The 14,573-nt window shown below is 40.4% G+C and overlaps 1 protein-coding gene across 1 annotated transcript; it reads left to right on the forward strand.

Moving 5' to 3' along the window:
- The first annotated feature begins 351 nt into the window (after window positions 1–351).
- On the forward strand, window positions 352–14,153 carry LOC101166233 (class I histocompatibility antigen, F10 alpha chain). Its single transcript, XM_004074059.5, has 7 exons — window positions 352–614; window positions 1,185–1,445; window positions 10,428–10,694; window positions 11,016–11,315; window positions 12,331–12,426; window positions 12,724–12,793; window positions 12,942–14,153. Exons 1-6 carry the CDS (start codon window positions 557–559, stop codon window positions 12,762–12,764), a joined length of 1,023 nt encoding a protein of 340 aa, XP_004074107.1. The 5' UTR covers window positions 352–556; the 3' UTR covers window positions 12,765–12,793; window positions 12,942–14,153.
- Window positions 14,154–14,573: the final 420 nt, after the last annotated feature.

The following is a 14,573-nucleotide window of genomic DNA, read 5'->3' on the forward strand; positions in this document are numbered from 1 at the left end:
TCACTTCAAATTACATTAAACATTTTTTTTTATTAATCCTCCAATAAAATATGTTTTCTTTAGCCTGTCAAACCGTTACTCACCTGTTAAGGCGACGGGTTTGGGTCTCGCTGTGATCTGACCTGCGCCCCCATTTCATTTCATATACGCGTATGATGCAAATTGTACATGTGCACAGTGACAATAAAGGCATTCTATTCTATTCAAAACCATGTGGGACCGTTTTCACTGCGGAGACCGAGGTGTCATTGGGGAGGATCAGCCAATCAGACTCAGCCTTGTCAGACTTTTCAGGTTTTGTTTCATTATTTCCTGGTGAAAGCGCGTGCGGTTTGAGCGCGTGAGTTGATCGCGTGCACAGGAGATACTGATGGAGCGCGGGCACAGGTGTAAGTGAGCGCACAGACACCGGATTCGTCAGAGACAAACCCCAAAGAAAGACTGTTCTTTTCGGGGTAGGGTTTTAGTGATTTTAAAAAGGTTTGATTTTTTTTTAACCTCTGTGTGTTTTGCGCTAACAATCCAGGAACAATTAACGCCACGGAGTTAAAAAAAAATGAAGATTTTGGGGGTTCTGAGCGTCATTTTCCTCGGACTTTACAGCGCAGCGGCTGGTAAGTTACTCTGTTGTTTGTTTTTTAAATCCAATTTAACAGTGAAAACGGGGAATTTGTTGCTTAATCGCCCATTAAAATACACTTTAAAATGAACTGTAAAGCTAATTTCTTAAACTAAATAAAGCAATCGTAAATAAACAAAAAATCTATGAGAAAGGGGTCAAATTAAATAGAATCATTAAAAAAAGGTAAAACTGTTAAAGAAAATTGATTCTTTTCCCTAATTTATTTAAAAGAAATTTTCGTTTTTGAAACGCTATTTAGTCTTTGATCTGTTTTAAAGTCACAGTTTTTTTTGTGCCGCAGTCAACTTTTAGATCATCCATCATGGCTTATCGAAATATAAGTAGGCTATAAAACGTTTTTTGATGTTTTGATGGACTTCATATTTGATTTCTGCTTAAGAAATAAACGTAACTTTTGATTTTTGTATATATATTTTTTAGTTCAACGTTTATCAAATCCTGAAAATATTCGCAGTTGCGCAACCACGTTGTTTCCCCTCAGGGGGACTTTGATGAGCGTTCAAAGCTACTCAAAGTGGTTGTTTTTTTCTTCCCACACTAGTCACGCATTCCCTGCGCTACCTGCACTCAGCATCATCAGGAATCCCAGGATTTCCCGGGTTTGTGACGGTGGTCTTGGTGGATGGACAGCCGTTCTCCTACTATGACAGCAACATCAGAAGGGAGCTTCCCAGGCAGAGCTGGATGGTCCAAACTGAAGATCCGGACTTCTGGGAGAGGCGCACGCAGAGCTCCTTTGTTAATGAACAGGTCTTCAAACGTAAAGTCGCAATGATCAAACCGCGCTTTAACCTCACAGGAGGTGAGTTAGGACTTTTTTCAAAATGCGTTTAGTATTTTTGACTGTCAAACTGTTAAAATGTTGATGCGTGTTTGTGTGTGTTTTATTTATGTGTGGATGACCCTCAGGGTATTTCATTTTGAATATATTTCTATTAATAAAAGAATTAGTCCTTAGTCATTAATTAGTCCTGTCCACGGTGTCCCCTGCCTTCGCCCACAAGTAGCCGGGATAGGCTCCGGCAGCCCCGTGACAGCAAAAGGGACTAAACGGAAGAAAACTAAGGAATGAATGAATGAATTACAAAAAACATATCTATTAATTTTTATTGAAAAAAATTCACATTTCCAAGTTGTTCGTATTCAATCTCCATCTACAGTTTTACAACAACAACGAAAACTATATGTTTTTACCTTTTTATTTTATTTATCCAAATATAAGTAATGCTAAATAATTCTTCCAGTGATATTTTGTACAGTCAGCTTACTTCAAGATGTTGGTTTTGTGACTCATTGAAATGCAGTTAATTCTTTTGAATTGCGGCTGTGTAAGAAATGTAATGAAAATCTATTTTACATCGTTGAAAAATCTGTTCCAGCATTTCGTTTTTCTTTTGTGACATTGATACGTTTGATGAACACCTTTCGAAAATCAGCATAATTAAAACATAACAAAAGTGAACCGAACTGTCTGAAATTGCCGTACCAAAACGGTTCGGTACAACTACGTGTACGGCCCCAGTTTGATCAGTATCGGACAGAGTCTGGAGAACCTCAGCAGAAAGAATGGAGAGCTAAAGCGGAAAGTCTCTTTGAAATAATGATCAATTTTTTTCTTTTCCGCTCTGCAAGACGAAACTTGACATCCCGAAGGGAGGAAAGCCGCTATTTCCTCGTTTTTTTAAACAGTCAGAAATAAGAACTAAAGCAAACCTTTTAAATTTAAATTATTTTAAACGTAAGGAGTTGAAATCTTGACCACACAGACAGAGCAGAGCTGCTGTTTTAGAGGTAGAGATGCGCTGCGTCATGATCTGTTGCCTCCGAGGGGGAACGCGCTCCGAGCGCAGATATGCCCTGGAGTTTCATCGCAGCAGCTTCGCATGATTCAATTCTTTGAGATCTCACTTGACTTATTTTGGCTCATTTTAAATCCGCCATGCCTTTGGCTAATTCAGCTCTTAATCTTTCAGCTCGTTGTGGAGAATTCTTCTTTGGTTCTGACTAGTTTTAATAAAATGTCATAGAATTCAATAATGGCTAAACTAAACTACTTTGCGGTAACAAAAAATAACTACTTAAAGGAAGGAGGCATTCTCGCCCAGGACAGACAGGTGATGTACCAGAACTCTTAGAGAAGAATTAACTTTGTAACTCAACAACTACATATTTAAATAGTGTAACATATGGGCTTCATAGGCTTGTAGGGTCCACAACCAGTGTAGGAGCAGGAGCAGAGATGAGCCAGAAACGAGGTACACAGTCAGGTTTAAGCCTAACTTTGAATGTAGAAACTGTGTCGGCCTCTATTACATGAACTGGGAGCTTATTCCATAAAACAGGAGGTTGATGACTAAAGGTTCTACCATCCAACTGAGCTTTTGCAAATTCTGTGATTTTGTGAAATTTTGAGAGCAAAGTGTTCTGTTTGGGTGGTAAGGCTCTGTGAGGTCCTTGATGGGGTCATACCATGTAAGGCCTTATACGTTAACAGGAGGATCTTGAACTTAATTCTAGAATCAACTGGGAGCCAGTGAAGTGAAACTAACACAGGAGTGATGTGATCTCTTCTGCTAGTTGCTGATAACAATCTTACTGCTGCATTCTTCACAAGCTAGAGCCTTCTTAAGGAACTTTTAGGACACGCCGCTAGCAAATTCAAAATGATTGACAACTAAATGGAAACAGCTAAAAGAGAATATTATAAGTACCAAGACGTGAACACCCATAAACAGCTGCTGAACAATGTCAGGGATTTTTGTTCAGAGATGTCAGTTATACGGGGAAAAGCAGAAGAACCAGTCAGATGGAGTCTTTCCAAAATGAACATGCTCTTCGATAATTTGGTTCAGAAAGAAGCTAAACCAAAAACACTTGCTGGATTAAGGTATTATGATATGAGGTTCCATTTGTGCCAAAAATTTGTTTTTGTGTCCACTGTCTATGTCTTTGGTCGTCTCACTTTGTCGTCAGGACTTAGCAACCGTTGCTACTGTCGATAGCTCCGGTCGTTAGCTACTGTCGATAGCTACGGTGTTTGCTACTGTCGTTAGCTACTGTCGATAGCTAATGTCGTTAGCTACGGTGTTACTGCCGTTAGCTACGACGTTTCCCCGTGTTTTGTCGTTAGATGTTCTCGTTTTTCAAATTTTGCCAAAGTCGTCAGAAAAGTCCTTTGTACGGCCGGTAAATTTTTTCCTGTACTACCACGGAACGAAAAAGAAATGTTTATCAAAGCAGACGTCAGGGTTAACCATGACAATACGTTTTTAAGATGAACTTTATTTTGATATTCCCTCAAACGCGTATTGCCAGAAAGGGTGGGGGGGAGAAGGCTCGGGGGAGCCTTCTCCCCCGGTTGTGCCCATCCGCCCGCTCCTCCCCGCTCTCACCCAAACAAATATTGCACACAGGCACATAGGGCCCCGGGATCTGGATGGGAGGGGTATGCTGGCGGGACTCACTGGGGATGGCCCTCTCTGGGTTCTCGTTGGCACCCGCCCTCCTCCCCGCTTTTTACTTGCATATTAGACACTCTGATTCATCTAGGGCCTTGTGGAGAGGGTCTGGTGGAGGGGGGCACGGTGAAACATCCGTGCTCACCTTTCGCTGGCCCCCCCACAATTTTAACTTCCTCTGTAGACACACACACTGCATGCTAGCAGCACACACACAGCAAATACACACCACTCACAGAGGGACTCCGGAGTGGGGGGCTTTGCGGCTTGGCAGCGGTGGATCCCCCCACACTGGTGACCTCCTATTTTACCTGCAGCACACACACAGCACTCCCACACCTCCATACATGGGTGGGGTCGGGGGGGGGCGGCCGGTCTTCACCCGCCTGGTCCTCTCGGGGCGGCCGGGCTTATGGGTGTCCTGTCGGCTGCGGGAGGGGTCGGGCATGCGGCGCTGGGGGTCGGCCGGCTGGGGGGGGGGGTTGCTGCTTGGCGGCGGGGGTAGGGAGGGTAACCAGATGATTGTGAGTATGTGTGTGTGAGTGCATGGGTAGGACCGACCTGGGGGCTGGCTCGCTGGGACCCTCTGGGGCTTTCCCTCCCCATCACAGAGAGGGGAGGGCACTGAGAGGGTTGGGGAGGGGGGGTCAGATATTATGGCGGGGGGGGGGTGGTAGTGCGTAGGGTTTTAGGGGGGTGGCTGTGGCTGTGGGTGCGTGGCGATCCCTGGGTTGCTAAGGTCGCGGGCCTGGGCTGGCTTGCGGGGACGGGGCGCCGGTCGGGTGGTGGCCGGCTTTTGGGTTCCGGGGGCCCTGGCTTCGTCCCTGGCCTTTGTCTCGGTGTCCGGCGCCCGGTGGCCCCCATGGCTGCCGCCTGGTACGGCTAAGCGCTCCTGTCTTGTGGCCTGGGGGCCGGACACTGGGTTCGCTTGTGCCTCTGGGCATTGGGGGGGCCCCTGTAGGGGGGCCCTCTCTGTGCCTGGCTGGTGGGGTGGGCGGTCCCCTCCTCCTGCCCTCCCGGGCTGCCTGGGTCCGGATGCTGGGGGGGCTTCTGGCCTGGGGGGCTCTCCTCCCCTCTCCTGGTCTGGCTGGTCTGGCTGGGTAGGATCTGGCTCCCTTTATGAACACACGGTTCACGTCGGCAGCATGCATGTATCTCCACCCCCACGTGCACGTGCACACTCCACACTGCTCCCTGTCTGCTTCATCCCTCCTCCTTACCTACAGTGTATTGATGGACAGTTTTTTTTTTCTCGCTCATCTTAGTGTCAGATTTTCACCTTTGATGTAACATTCGTCTTTCCAGCAGATCTGGTATAATTGTTACAGCTTAAATTAATAACTTAGTCAAATCAGTGCTTGTATCCCCCACCTTTTCACCTTTCTTCCTTTTACACTCTTCCACCCTCCCCTCACATTCTTCCCCTCTCCCTCCCCACACACACTAAATGTAACAAATAAATAAAAAATAATACGACAAAAAGGGGTTTATACAAATCTACACTCTAGTTTCTTGAAGCTATATAACCTCTTTTTGTGATAGTAAAACCTGTCCAACACAAAAAGCCTTCAGCTCTAATCTGTTTGCTCAGCTGTTGGACAGAACAAGTTAAAGAAAAAAAAAAAAAAAAAAAAAAAAAAAAAATAAGAAAGGGTGGGGGGTGGGGGGGGCATGCATACAACGCTTGACACGAAAACAAAGTGGCGCATTACCGCCACCACCTGATCTGGAGGCGAACTACTTCTATTTAACGCGGAGAATGACACATAATAAATATGAACATTTTACGAAGACTACTATGAATGTGCTGTGTTCTGATCATGAAAAACGTGGCTGATTTATTAATAATAAAATTACAAACACATTGGTGTTGATTTAATGTATTTGTTCAGAAATAAACCCTCAAGTCATTAGTCCATGGCAATATTTATTTTTTTGCCGCTGAACAATTTACGGGGGCCTTGCAAGGAGGCCTTTAAAATATCTTGGATGAGTTACCTTCTCAAATTTTAGTGGGTCCAGTCACTAATTATGAATATAACAGTCGAAAACTGACTTTTTTGAGCTTTTCTTTTTAATCTATTTATGTGACCATGAGATGGCGCACTCGGGACCAGTAAAAGGCTCTTATTAGCCCGTCTGATCCTCGTTTATCCATCAGATTTGTAACAACATATTTTATAAAGATCAGTCATTTTTCAAAATAATTTGAAATAATAGTTTCATCACAAGATTAAATTAAAGCCATACTCTAAATAACTTTAAACGGGAACGTGAAACCGTTGTACGCTGCACCCCCCCCCCTTTCTGGCAGTGCGCGTTTGCAGGATTGTCAATAAAGGTTTGTTTTTATTTAAAAAAAAGTGTTTTGTTCCGTGATAATACGGGAAACAATTTATCGACCGTACAAAAGACTTCTCTGACGACCTTTGCAAAATTTGAAATACAGCAAGATCTAAGGACACGACATGGTGAGAGAACGTAGCAAACGACACTAGCAACGGTTGCTAAGGATCTTCCTGACGACACGTGAAACGACGTAGCAAACGACACTAGCAACGGTTGCTAAGGATCTTCCTGACGACATGGTGAGACGACGTAGCAAACGACACTAGCAACGGTTGCTAAGGATCTTCCTGACAACACGTGAAACGACATAGCAAACGACAGTAGCAACGGTTGCTAAGGATCTTCCTGACGCCGTAGTTAGACGACATGGGATAAGGACAATGACAAAGATAAAGTTTAAGGATAAAGCAAGCATATACATCACAAAGTTAATACAAAGTAATAATCAAAGAATCATGGGCATGCAGAAGATATTGCTTAGTAATACATAGACATGAACCAATGTAAAATGAACTCGTTCAATAGACATAGACAATGAGCCCAAAGCATAGACAGTGGACGCAAAAACACGATCAGTAGACATAGACAATGGACCAAAGACATAACAGTAGACGCAAAAACACATTTTGATATTTTTGGCACAAATGGAACCTCATATTATGACTCAGATGCAACACCTTAACGGTATGAGGTTCCATTTGTGCCAAAAATCTGTTTTTGTGTCCACTGTCTGTCTTTGGTCGTCTCACTTTGTCGTCAGGACTTAGCAACCGTTGCTACTTTGGTCGTCTCACTTTGTCGTCAGGACTTAGCAACCTTTGCTACTGTCGATAGCTACTGTCGATAGCTATTGTCGTTAGCTACTGTCGTTAGCTAGGGTGTTTGCTACTGTCGTTAGCTACGACGTTTCCCCGTGTTTTGTTGTTAGATGTTCTCGTTTTTCAAATTTTGCCAAAGTCGTGAGAAAAGTCCTTTGTACAGCCGGTAAATTTTTTCCTGTACTACCACGGAACGAAAAAGAAATGTTTATCAAAGCAGACGTCAGGGTTAACCATGACAACACGTTTTTAATATGAACTTTATTTTGATATTCCCTCAAACGCGTATTGCCAGAAAGGGTGGGGGGTGGGGGGGGGGGCATGCATACAACGCTTGACACGAAAACAAAGTGGCGCATTACCGCCACCACCTGATCTGGAGGCGAACTACTTCTATTTAACGCGGAGAATGACACATAATAAATATGAACATTTTACGAAGACTATTTATGAATGTGCTGTGTTCTGATCATGAAAAACGTGGCTGATTTATTAATAATAAAATTACAAACACATTGGTGTGGATTTAATGTATTTGTTCAGAAATAAACCCTCAAGTCATTAGTCCATGGCAATATTTATTTTTTTTGCCGCTGAACGATTTACGGGGGCCTTGCAAGGAGGCCTTTAAAATATCTTTGATGAGTTACCTTCTCAAATTTTAGTGGGTCGAGTCACTAATTATGAATATAACAGTCGAAAACTGACTGGTTTTTGAGCTTTTCTTTTTAATCTATTTATGTGACCATGAGATGGCGCACTCGGGACCACATAAGGCTCTTATTAGCCCGTCTGATCCTCGTTTATCCATCAGATTTGTAACAACATATTTTATAAAGATCAGTCATTTTTCAAAATAATTTGAAATAATAGTTTCATCATAAGATTAAATTAAAGCCATACTCTAAATAACTTTAAACGGGAACGTGAAACTTTTGTACGCTGCACCCCCCCCCCCTTCTGGCAGTGCGCGTTTGCAGGATTGTCAATAAAGGTTTTTTTTTTTTTAAAGTGTTTTGTTCCGTGATAATACGGGAAACAATTTATCGACCGTACAAAAGACTTCTCTGACGACCTTTGCAAAATTTGAAACACAGCAAGATCTAAGGACACGACATGGTGAGAGAACGTTGCAAACGACACTAGCAACGGTTGCTAAGGATCTTCCTGACGACACGTGAAACGACGTAGCAAACGACACTAGCAACGGTTGCTAAGGATCTTCCTGACGACATGGTGAGACGACGTAGCAAACGACACTAGCAACGGTTGCTAAGGATCTTCCTGACGCCGTAGTTAACGACATGGGATAAGGACAATGACAAAGATAAAGTTTAAGGATAAAGCAAGCATATACATCACAAAGTTAATACAAAGTAATAATCAAAGAATCATGGGCATGCAGAAGATATTGCTTAGTAATACATAGACATGAACCAATGTAAAATGAACTCGTTCAATAGACATAGACAATGAGCCCAAAGCATAGACAGTGGACGCAAAAACACGATCAGTAGACATAGACGATGGACCAAAGACATAACAGTAGACGCAAAAACACATTTTGATATTTTTGGCACAAATGGAACCTCATATAACGGCCTCATCTTCCAACTCGTTTAAGAATCTTGATCTGGGTGTTGATACACAATTAACTATAGTGCCGGTTTCTGCTTTGCTTTGCATGGCAACAAAAACAAAGCTGCTGGTCCAATTGTTGTTTCTCCAGAGTCTTGAAGGCCTGTGCAGATGTGGGTTTCTGCAAATTTAAGTCATTTGGAGCTTTCAGCATCTCTGTTATTTTTTTCAGTTCTTTTTTGTGTTGGTGCAAACTTCAACTTCTCCAGCCATTTTAGCATTTAGCAAATTGCTTCTGCATTTTCAGCAAACAGCTTCAACCTATAGCATTTCTACTTTCATTATTGCAGGTAATGCAATTCAATTTGAATTGCAGGGTTTTGTTAGGACAGGGCCAGACTTTTGCTTTGTTTTTTTCTATGCTCATGTCTAATTTTGCCCTTGGCCACTGTCTATCAAAATCATTTCTGCTTTGCTGAAGGAAGCTGTCTCTGCAAATGTTCTTTACTTTTTGTCATACAGGTACTGAAGCGTTAAGCTGGTGCAGTCGTTAATAGATACATACATGACCTTATTTCAGACATTTTTGCAAGGAGTTTAACAATCAAATAGGTTATTAACCACCTAAGCTGGTACAGAAGGATATGAAATTAAAAGTATAAGGCAGGATTTTAGCTGTAAATATGAGTCTCTGAGTCAAAATCGTTGTCAGAAAAAAGGTAATCAGAAGTTAAAGCCCATAACAACAAGAAAATCCTCAAATGTCAGCAAAGTCAGCATTGATCTGCAAAGTATTAAACTACTTGATGACATTGAAAGTATCTCTGCCTTGATGGTTAAGTTAAAAAGCAAGTTCCCCCAGAAATCCCACAGATTTACAATAAAACTTTATTCATTAAACAGGTTAGTTAAAAATGTCTTATAAGTGGAGAGTCACTGTTGTAATAATAAAAAAGCAATTGACTGTTTTTTCAAGAAAGGTTTAAAATGTTTTATAAGTCCAGATTAGAAAGTTTATATGTTGATGAATTTGGGTTGGGTCAGATCATTTTGACTGTAGTTAAAACTTCTGGTCATTACACATTTAGGTTGTTTGCATTTCAAAAATGTTAACGCTAATCAGGCCACTTTTTTTTAAATTTAGTTTCTAAAATATCACAAACGTTTGATCAAGGCTCTAGATGAGAGTTGTGTTTGTGTGTGTGTGTGTGTGTGGGGGGGGGATGTTAAGAAATTTAACATGTTTATTTATCATGATAGTATCGTTCCAGGTGGATGTCAATGTGCTCTATATCAATAAAAGTTCTGACAGCCTAAAAAGCTCCCACCGGGGAATTCAACCTTGTATGTCTTTGAAAGAATCATAAGCTAGTATTTATATTGCTAAAAAATGATAGACCTGACAAATGGATTTGGTCAAGTACAGAATGAACCAAGTCGACCCACAGAATCGATTTTTGTAATAATTTTAGGAAATACTTCATTTTGCTAAGAAACTTTCCACTTGTATTAATGAATCGACTGCATGCTGAGATTATAACCAGCACGAGTGAAGCGCTGATGAAGGTTCATGTTTTACAGGCGTTCACGTTGTTCAGCTGCTGTACGGCTGTGAATGGGATGAGGAGACTGGAGACATCAAGGGTCAGTGGCAGTTTGGCCATAACGGAGAAGACATTCTGGCTTTAGACCTGAAGACGAACACATGGATGGAATCAACTACAGTTGCCAGCTTCAGTAACAAAAATGAAGACTGGGTCATTCAGATGAATAACTATCTGTCCCAGGGGTGTCCAGATCAACTTAAGAAGTATGTGAGCCATGGTAGGAGCACTTTGATGAGAACAGGTGCGTTGCATTTCCCTATATAGCAAGACTTAAAATAAACAGGAACATTTAGAAATCTTCAATCCTCAAATTCAACAATCCAGACTCTGACCTGCAAAAAGTCTGCAGATGTGTTTATAGGACCATACATTGCTTTGTATTTTGATTGCATCTAGTCATTTGGTTGTTTTGTTACTCACAGGTATTATAGACTGTTAGGTGACACAAGCTTCTAAGTTACAAAGTACTAATATTCTTGCTTCTAATCAAAAAAGACTATCCAAAAATTGATGAGTGTTTGAATCAGGATCATTTTGCCTTCTGAATGGTTTTCTTTTTCAGAGTCTCCATCAGTGTCTCTCCTCCAGAAGAATTTCCTCTCTCCGGTCAGATGTCACGCTACAGGCTTTTACCCCAACAGAGCTGTGATGTTCTGGAGGAAAGATGGGAACGAGATTCATGCAGGAGTGGAGAAAGGAGAGATCCTCCCCAACAACGATGGGACCTTTCAGATGAGCGTTGATCTAAAGCTTTTATCAGACACACCAGAAAAGGAGGGATATGAATGCGTGTTTCAGTTTTCTGGAGTGAATGAAAGCATCATCACCAAACTAGAGGAGTCAAACATCAGGACCAACGGACGTAAGAAACTGAAAGTTTTGAAGGTGGAATTATGCATTTGTGTAGCTTTGTTTTATTTTTTTTTAAAACAGTTTATAGATTTGTTAAATAAATAGTTGCAATAAAATAAGCATGAAAAACATTTTTTATTTTATTTTAAGTACAAATAATAATAACATATTGGATTTATCAGCACATTTCCAGACGCTCAAAGTGCTTACAATGTGTCCATTATTCATTCACTCCTCATTCATACTTGGTGATGGTAACTACTAATAGCCACAGCTGCCCTAGGGCAGACTGACAGAGGCGTGCCTGCCAGCATGTGCCTACAGCCCCTCTGACCATCACCGGGACATTGATGTGCATTTTTACAGTGGGGCTCCACTGGAGGCAGGGAGGGTGAGGTGTTTTGCCCAAGGACAGAGTGACGGTTGACCTGGGGGGAGCGGGGATTGATCCGCCGCCCCATCGATCATTGGCCGACCTGCTCAACCACCTGAGCCACTGCCGCTCAGTAGGACAGATTTTATTTAAAAATATTAAGTTTCACCCCATATTACAAATATAAAATGCACAGAGGATATAGTATGAGCCTTGAAGTCTTATGCATAACTTTTTATGCAGTTTACAATAACAAAAAACATTTTTCATTTTATTTAAGAACCTATTTATGTGATTAAAAATGGGCGGCTGTGGTGCAATGGTAGGGCGGTTGACCTCCAGTCATAAAACTGTGGGTTCGATCCCCACCTTGCCCCCCCATGTGTCGAAGCGTCCTTGGGCAAGACACTGAACCCCACCTTGCCTCTGGTGGAAGGTTGGCACCAGTGCTCTGCAGCAGAGCCACCACCGGTGTGTGAATGTGTTTGAATGTGACTGTAAAGCGGTACATGAGAATAAGCCAATTTACCATTAACTCTTTTTAAAAAAATATATATGTATTAATTTTTGTTAATGTCAATATCATTGCTGTTTCTGAAAAAACGTTTTTTTTGGACAATTTTGTTTAATTTTCACTCTTCTGTTCTGACAGCAAGCCGCTATGAAGTGATGGTCTCAGCTGTTATTGCAATTCTCATTTTTGCTGCTGTCATTGCTGACTGGCTCATTCTTTACAAACGCAGAAAAGGTAAGACACTTTTTTTGTCTATTTAACATAATTCTAAAATCTGTTTCCATTTGCTGGAAATGAATGAAAAGCTTTGAGTCAAGTTTAATAAAATAAAAATGAAGAGAAACCAGGTTTTTAAGCAAGAGTTATTTCGTTTTTCTTATCAGCAGAATGAACTTTATTTATTAGAAAAATTTTGATTTGGGTTCACGTTTTTTAATTTTCCTTAGCCAGAACCTCTTTAGGATGGTGGGAGACACGTGTGTTTAAGAGTTCAGAAAATAATGCAGACTCAATGTGTTTTTCTTGTTACAGCTGCTGATCACCTCAACAAAAAGAAGCAAATCCTTCTTTGAGTCTGAATGCAAAGACAACCCTCCACTCAGTGAGTGCTCATCAAATTTACATTGTTTCCAAACTGCTGTTTACCATGGTTGTTGGTTTTGCATCATCATGTAATGAACGACAAACCTGTCTCATCAAGTGACAAGATAAGATTTTAACCGTTATCTTTCATATTTTTGTCTTCACAGGTTTTTAAATGAAGTCTGCACAGAAAAGAACTATAAGATTTTCATGTGGTAACTATTAAAATTATGTAATTTAATCTGACAAAAGATGTAGTAAAATTAATTTATTTTTGCAATTGTTTAAAAATAAGTATATTTAAGAAATTAGTCAAATATAATTATTACTTTTGTTTTGGAGTTTGGGCTTGACAATGATCAGAAAAACAGAAAAGTTAAACTTTTTTTAATTATTTAAACCAGACTTCTATATGATGTTTGTTTTTTTAAGTTTGAAGATTTGTTCCAGGTACTATTTTTTTATTTAATTTTTTCTGTCTTCTATTAATGTTATAAGGGCAATTTTTATATCTCATCTAATAATGCTTGTTCACCATCTAACCAGGTAGATACATGATTTGTTTTAAGGGATGGATACAATCACAAAAAAGCACACAAGCAGTAAAAATGTGTCATGTTTCATTTTTAATCAACCCACCGTTTTCTTCACTATAAATCTTTTAACCGCCATGCTTTATTATCATCCTGTTTGGCTTGAAGCATGATCTTTAGGTCAAACCTGTTTACTTTTAAATGTTTGATTGATCACCTTAATTCATGCAATGCGTATTGTTTGCCAAAACTCAGTTGATGGTGAAGTCATAGGTGACAAGGAGCAAAGGTTTCCTGACATGATGAATATTGTTATTTAAAGAATCAAAAATAGAAAAATGAAATGAATGTCCAATGTGCTGTTGATGAAATTAGGGCACACTGTAAGTTGTTATTGTGAGCAGGTGTAATAGTTAAAAGAAGTTTTAAAGTAGTACTACAAAAAAAGGTGAAGGCTTTTATCGTGGTTCTCTGGGGGTCTCCAATATTCAAAAGTAGTCTTTGATATGGTTTCAATAATGAATCATGTATGTTACATTGTTAAACAGCCATTGAATCTCTGGGGGTAATCTAGTTTGAAAATGGAAAGTTAACAAAAATTCTGGTGATTAAAGTTTACTTGGGGTTTGGCTAAGAAAACACAAGTACAATGTTTTTTATGGTACTGTTTTTATAAAATATATTTGTGCGTTTACTTTAGTCAACTTTGTAAAGCATTAAATTTGATTTATTAAAAAGTACAGAGAAAACGTTGCTCTTGGGAATAAACTCGCAATGGGTCAGAAAAGTATTGGTGTAATATGTGTGTGGATGCATAGACTGCAAAAAATAAATAAATAAAAGTAATGTTTTCTTGTTTGCTATTCCTAAAATTCTTATTCTGTGTTAAAATTGTATGCCTAAGGAGTTTAAAAACATATTTTTAAGGGTAAAATTAATTATCTTCACACTGCATTAGTGAAAAGCTAAAACCTGCATGACCACAAATAAACTGGTTCAGAGATCTGGGTCCATTCTGGGATATTCCTTAAAGTCTGTGACTCAGGTTGGTGAGAGGAGGATGCAACGCAAACTGAAATCCATCATAGACAATCCTCTTCATCGTCATCCTCTGCATAAGACCATGGATGCACTGAGGAGCACCTTGTGTCCAAGGCTTTAACACCTTGCTCCAAGAAAAAGCACTTTTACAGATCCTAATTCCTGTCACCTTTAGACTCTACAATGCCTCATAGATACTGGATGATAGTTATTGTAAGTTTGTTT

The sequence above is a fragment of the Oryzias latipes genome, chromosome 11, assembly GCF_053564925.1.
Source record: "Oryzias latipes strain Hd-rR chromosome 11, Olatipes_Hd-rR_3.1".
NCBI classification, from domain to species: Eukaryota; Metazoa; Chordata; class Actinopteri; order Beloniformes; family Adrianichthyidae; genus Oryzias; species Oryzias latipes.